At 35.1% G+C, this 7,282-nt stretch overlaps 2 protein-coding genes across 2 annotated transcripts in view; one reads left to right on the top strand and one right to left on the bottom strand.

The window, feature by feature from the left end:
• Positions 1-7,282, bottom strand: part of LOC137657634 (YTH domain-containing protein 1-like) — a 165,040-nt gene that overhangs the window by 8,685 nt on the left and 149,073 nt on the right. The gene's annotated exons all lie outside the window — the stretch shown is intronic.
• The window catches only part of LOC137657971 (YTH domain-containing protein 1-like), a 25,543-nt gene continuing 18,675 nt past the window's right edge, over positions 415-7,282 (top strand). The window contains exon 1 of the mRNA XM_068392692.1: positions 415-537. Coding sequence (XP_068248793.1) covers positions 415-537 — 123 coding nt within the window. The remainder of the gene's footprint in view (positions 538-7,282) is intronic.

Raw genomic sequence — 7,282 nt, forward strand, 5'->3', positions numbered from 1 at the left:
GAGAGAGAGAGAGAGAGAGAGAGAGAGAGAGAGAGAAGAACTCATAGCTCCGTATTATAATGAGACATTCCAATTTATATCTTCGACTGACGTCAACGGCGCCATTATCAATAATATCACAAAGGGTGGGAGTAGAAGAACTCCAACGGGGCAATTGAAATCAAGATCTTGGCTTAGGGCAACGTCCAGCGACTAGTTTTTGTTCGCAATTGTCACCTTGAAGCGTTTTTGCCTCCCACTTTTGCTTTTATACTTCGCCAACGATAAAAATGAGAGTGTTCATGTGGGTACAAGTGGGGATTTATACGTGCGAACGGTTCGTCGAACACGGTTGTCGAACCCGGTTGTTGAACCTGTATGTCAAACGGTTCGAAGAGGTGGAGTCAGTCACAAATGCATAAGGTTTGTGGAAAAATGAAGCCCCACCCACAAAAGTCAATGAGAGTGTTCCTGTGGATTCAAGTGGGATTTATACGTGCGAACGGTTCGTCGAACACGGTTGTCGAACCTGTTTGTCAAATGGTTCAGAGAGGTGGAGTCAGTCACAAATGCATAAGGTTTGTGGATAATGAAGGCCCGCTCACACACGTCAGGCGAGAACAAACTTTCCTTCGAACGTGTTCGACAAACTAATACCCCTTTATACACGTTTGAACATTCCATCAAACACTCGTCTGTCGAACCGCGTTCGACCGTTCAAACCCGCCTTTTACATTAAAAATCGCCGAAGGTAAACCAAGAGGCGGATTTTCCGTCTTTTTTTTTCTTTTTTTTTTTTTTTTTCTTGCGTCCAATTACCAGACAGAATTATCATTGAATCAGAAGTTGGCAAATTGGTAAAGTTCACACGTTCATCCGCTTCTTTCTTCTTTCTTTTTTCTCATCTTTTTTATCAATCTTTGATCTCGTTTTTCTGTATCACGTTTTCGTGCCTGGATGATTTATACAGTTCCAAAATAGAAAATATCATTAACTCGGAGATTTTTAAAAAGATGGAAAATCATCTGATCCATTCAGGCTTCTTTCTTTCTCTTAAATCTTTATCGACTTTTACCTAAAATTCACCAAAAAATCAATTATTTGATTATATATTTTAATTCGCTATTTGATTTTGATTTTAATCTTTTATTAAAATTTCGTAATTTCTCTGAGATTTCATTACCAACGGTAGTAGGTTGGCCAGGGCACCAGAAGCCCGTTGAGATGCTACCGCTAGAGAGTCATGAGGACTTTTGACTGTCCAGACAGTAGTTCATTGGATTCTTCTCTCTAGTTACGGTTCATTTTCTCTTTGCCTACACACACACACACACACACACACATACACGCACACACACACACACCAAATAGTCTGACCTATTCCTTATATATTCTCCTGTGTCCTCATGCACCTGACAACACTGAGATTACCAAATAATTCTTCTTACTACACTGTAATTAAGTGGCCACTTTCCTCTTTGTAAGGGTATAAAAAACTCTAGCTATGATAAGCAGCTCTTCAAGGAGAAGGACACTCCAAAATCAAACCTTTGTTCTCTAGTCTTGGGTAGTGCCATAGCCTCTGTACCATGGTGTTCCACTGTCTTGGGTTAGAGTTCTCTTGCTTGAGGGTACACTCGGGCACACTATTCTATCTTATTTCTCTTCATCTTGTTTTGTTAAAGTTTTTATAGTTTATATAGGAAATATATATTTTAATGTTACTGTTCTTAAAATTTGTATTTTTCCTTGTTTCCTTTCCTCACTGGGCTATTTTCTCTGTTGGGGCCCCTGGGCTTATAGCATCTTGCTTTTTCAACTAGGGTTGTAGCTTAGCAAGTAATATTAATAATAATTTCCAAGCAATGAAGGTTTTCGTAAAGTAGGGAAAAGCTATATTTATTTCCATTTTTCCTCCGAAGATTTGCATATTCCAATCGATTTTGATGTTTGCAAGGAGAACTATTCATCAAAATGAAAGGAAAGATAAGAATGAAATAGGGCCAACCAATGAATAACTTTGTATAATTTTTTTGGCATTTCACTCAAATTGATGAATCTATATAAATATTGCTTCAGCGATAAACTTTTACTTCAAAATTGCAAAATATCAGAATCATTTGTTCTTATAAATACTGCTTCAGCGATAAACTTTTACTTCAAAATTGCAAAATATTAGAATCATTTGTTCTTATAAATAATGCTTCAGTGATAAACTCTTGCTTCAAAATTGCAAAATATCAGAATCATTCGTTCGTATAAATACTGCTTCAGTGATAAACTCTTGCTTCAAAATTGCAAAATATCAGAATCATTCGTTCGTATAAATACTGCATCAGTGATAAACTCTTGCTTCAAAATTGCAAAATATCAGAATCATTCGTTCGTATAAATACTGCTTCAGTGATAACCTCTTGCTTCAAAATTGCAAAATATCAGAATCATTCGTTCGTATAAATACTGCATCAGTGATAAACTCTTGCTTCAAAATTGCAAAATATCAGAATCATTCGTTCTTATAAATACTGCTTCAGTGATAAACTCTTGCTTCAAAATTGCAAAATATCAGAATCATTCGTTCTTATAAATACTGCTTCAGTGATAAACTCTTGCTTCAAAATTGCAAAATATCAGAATCATTCGTTCGTATAAATACTGCATCAGTGATAAACTCTTGCTTCAAAATTGCAAAATATCAGAATCATTCGTTCGTATAAATACTGCTTCAGTGATAAACTCTTGCTTCAAAATTGCAAAATATCAGAATCATTCGTTCGTATAAATACTGCATCAGTGATAAACTCTTGCTTCAAAATTGCAAAATATCAGAATCATTCGTTCGTATAAATACTGCTTCAGTGATAAACTCTTGCTTCAAAATTGCAAAATATCAGAATCATTCGTTTCGTATAAATACTGCATCAGTGATAAACTCTTGCTTCAAAATTGCAAAATATCAGAATCATTCGTTCGTATAAATACTGCTTCAGTGATAAACTCTTGCTTCAAAATTGCAAAATATCAGAATCATTCGTTCGTATAAATACTGCATCAGTGATAAACTCTTGCTTCAAAATTGCAAAATATCAGAATCATTCGTTCGTATAAATACTGCTTCAGTGATAAACTCTTGCTTCAAAATTGCAAAATATCAGAATCATTCGTTCGTATAAATACTGCTTCAGTGATAAACTCTTGCTTCAAAATTGCAAAATATCAGAATCATTCGTTCTTATAAATACTGCTTCAGTGATAAACTCTTGCTTCAAAATTGCAAAATATCAGAATCATTCGTTCTTATAAATACTGCTTCAGTGATAAACTCTTGCTTCAAAATTGCAAAATATCAGAATCATTCGTTCTTATAAATACTGCATCAGTGATAAACTCTTGCTTCAAAATTGCAAAATATCAGAATCATTCGTTCTTATAAATACTGCATCAGTGATAAACTCTTGTTTCAAAATTGCAAAATATCAGAATCATCTGTTCTTATAATTTATTATCTCTAAAATACATATTTTTGTCATCTTTAAGCTGACACGTTATCGATTATCGATTAGACTCATCTCATCAAAACTCTCTTATGTTTACCGTTGCTCAGCTACAAATTAGCAATCATCCATAATAACGATTTAGTATGAAATTTTCACTATAATATATAATATAATATAAGGTTGCGGTGACCTATTGGAAACGTCCCTGTCTGGCATTCAGCTGGATGGGAGATCGAGGTCCTCAAACTTCGTAGTCCCTTGTAATGTCTGCAACCTCACCTTCCTTGTGAGCTAAGGATGGGGGTTTTGGGGGAGCCTATAGGTCTACCTGGTGAGTCAATAGCAGCCATTGCCTGGCCCTCCCTTGTCCTAGCTTGGGTGGAGAGGGGCCTGTACGCTGATCGTATATATATGGTCAGTTTCTAGGGCACTGTCCTACTAGCTAGAGTAATATCACTGTCACTTATCTCTGCCATTCATGAGCGGCCTTTAAACCTATAAACCTCGCAAGCAAAACTTTTACAGTCCATCAATGCTAAGCAACAAAAGGTAAAATTAAATATTTACAAGAACGTTGCCAACAAATCTATTCACTGTACAGCAATAATAATAAAACCTGCAACCTTGTTCTATAGAATTTCATTAGCTGTCATTATCAATGCTAAGTGACAATGCGTATACTATGTACAAACTCCTTACGCAAAGCGTAAGATATCTATCAGAATATAGCTATCCAGAAAATCAGCATCTATCTTCTATACAAGTTCAGAGGGCGTCAATTTCAAGCAATGCAACATAAAGAAAATGTTTAGGAAGAATTATTTATCTATACTCAATTTTTATTTCATGAGGCGCATTTGCACTGACTCGCAGCAATGCCCTTTTAGCTCAGAAATGTTTACTGCTATCTGATTGGTCAGAATTATCTTGTCCAACCAATCAGCGATCAGGAAACTTTTCCGAGCTACAAGGGCACCCCTGCGAGTCGGTGCAACTCTGCCCCACTAAAAAGAATTGACTATAGTGCAATGTATGGCGTGTAAGAAGAATTAAGTAACCTAGACATATGGAGATACATAGAAAATTACAATAAGATTTGAACTTCAAAAGTTCAAAGTTGCAGCAAATGTTTTTATGTTGAAGAGACTGACATAAGTCTTTTTATAGTTTATACATGACATATCTGTTTTGATGTTACTGTGTTCTAAGATATTTTATTATTATTTTTTTCTTATATCGTTTATTTATTTCCGTATTTCCTTTCCTCACTGGGCTATGTTCCTTATTGGAGCCCTTGGACTTATAGCATCTTGCTTTTCCAACTAGGGTTGTAGCTTAGCTAATAATAATAATAATAATAATAATAATAATAATAATAATAATAATAATAATAAAAATAGTAATAATAATAATAATAATAATAATAATAATAATAATAATGATGATAACAATAACAAAATAATAATAATAATAATAATAATAATAATGATAATAATAATAATGGTAATAACAACAACAACACCAACAAATTATAATAATAATAATATGAAATGCTGTATCAAGCAGAGATAAAGAGCTGTCCAGGGCGTGGTCACACCTAACGGAAACAAGCGTGATGAAGGAACACCCCTCCCTGTTTTTTTTTTCTTTTTACTTTTGCTTTCAAGTTGCCGCTGTTAATCCTGCCCTGCCTGGGGATATCAGACTGCAAGGACGGACACCTTCAGAATAGATAGATAGATAGACTGTTTTTATTAAGGGGTCCTTGTTATACAAGTTACTCTTAATAAGTGGGTTGTTTACAAGCACCGCGGGCAAGGCAAATCAGTCATTTGTATTTAATTGTATTTTAATGTATATGTTTAGTTTACTCTGTAATTCAATTCGTAGGGTGAAAATGAAAGTAATTGTTATCTTACGAATAGATAAATTGACAAAATAAATAAAGAAAGTGTTTGAAATTTTAAGAAAAAAATTTAAATTTACAGCGAACAAGGACAAGACACTGACACACACACACATATACATATATATATATATATATATATATACATATATATATATATATATATATGTGTGTGTGTGTGTGTGTGTGCGTGTGTATAGATATGCATAAATATATAATATCCCTCACCAGATCGTGATGACAACACGAAATTAGAGATTTATTGAAAAAAAATAACATAACTGTCTCACGTCAGAAAAGATGATCGCCTAGTGGTATACAGAGGCCAGATAATGATTCAAAGGACAAAGGTGAATGAGAGAAAAATCAGTGAGAATATATTCAGAACTAACAGGACTAATACAGGTAAAATGTATCTTGGAGTTAGTTGGTAATAGAGAAGAGAAGCTGCAAAGACTGTCTAAACTTTGAAAGACCCTTTATTATTATTATTATTATTATTATTATTGGATAAGTTACAATCCTAGTTGGAAAACTGGAAGCTATAATCCCAAGGGCTCCAACAAGGAAAATAGCCCAACGAGGAAAATAAATAAGGAAACAGATTGAATAGTGTGCCCGAGTATACCCTCAAGCAAGAGAACTCTACTCCAATACAGTGGATGACTATGGTACAGAGGCTATGGCACTACCTAAGACCATTATTATTATTACAAGCTAGGCTAGTTGAAAAAACAAGATGTTACAAGCCCAAGGGCTCCAACAAGGAACCGTAAGAAAATTATTAGAATAGAATTTATTAACTATGAAGAATTATGGGCATGTCTGTGACCTTAGATGCCCGGACGTCAATTGAATACGCCGACCAATTAATATATTTTTGAGAGAGAGAGAGAGAGAGAGAGAGAGAGAGAGAGAGAGAGAGAGAGAGAGAAATATATATATTTATATATTCCAGATATAGTACCTTTTCAAAACTGTCGACAATGACGCTACACCGATTTAATACGTATCAATGCTCTCTCTCTCTCTCTCTCTCTCTCTCTCTCTCTCTCTCGTAACATTTGATGATGAACAGTCTTTCTCTTTATTTTTCTTCTCAAATAACATTCTCTCTCTCTCTCTCTCTCTCTCTCTCTCTCTCTCGTAACATTTTATGATGAAGAACAGTCTTTCTCTTTATTTTTCTTCTCAAATAACATTCTCTCTCTCTCTCTCTCTCTCTCTCTCTCTCTCTCGTAACATTTGATGATGAAGAACAGTCTTTCTCTTTATTTTTCTTCTCAAATAACATTCTCTCTCTCTCTCTCTCTCTCTCTCTCTCTCTCTCTCGTAACATTTGATGATGAAGAACAGTCTTTCTCTTTATTTTTCTTCTCAAATAACATTCTCTCTCTCTCTCTCTCTCTCTCTCTCTCGTAACATTTTATGATGAAGAACAGTCTTTCTCTTTATTTTTCTTCTCAGATAACACACACTCTCTCTCTCCTCTCTCTCTCTCTGTCTCTCTCTCTCTCTCTCTCTCTCTCTCTCTCTCTCGTAACATTTTATGTAGAACACACTCTTTCTTTCTCTCTTTATTTTTCTTCTCAGATAACACACACACACTCTCTCTCTCTCTCTCTCTCTCTCTCTCTCTCTCTCTATCTATCTCTCTCTCTCCGGCTGGTGTTGGTAAAATCTACATACTAAACTAATTGCCTTTGCGATATTGCTATGCTCACCTTACCCACCCACTCCACTCAGCCCACCCTCCCACTCAGCCCACCCACCCACCCCGACTGTTGTGTTATACTCGGTATTTCAACAGAATATTCGAATTTCATTGGAGCTTTTCGTCTCTTTCATGTCTTCTATATGTGTAGTTTTATTTGTCCCTAATGAGAGCAATCTCTCTCTC

Source organism: Palaemon carinicauda, chromosome 18 (genome assembly GCF_036898095.1).
Source record: "Palaemon carinicauda isolate YSFRI2023 chromosome 18, ASM3689809v2, whole genome shotgun sequence".
Classification (NCBI taxonomy): Eukaryota; Metazoa; Arthropoda; class Malacostraca; order Decapoda; family Palaemonidae; genus Palaemon; species Palaemon carinicauda.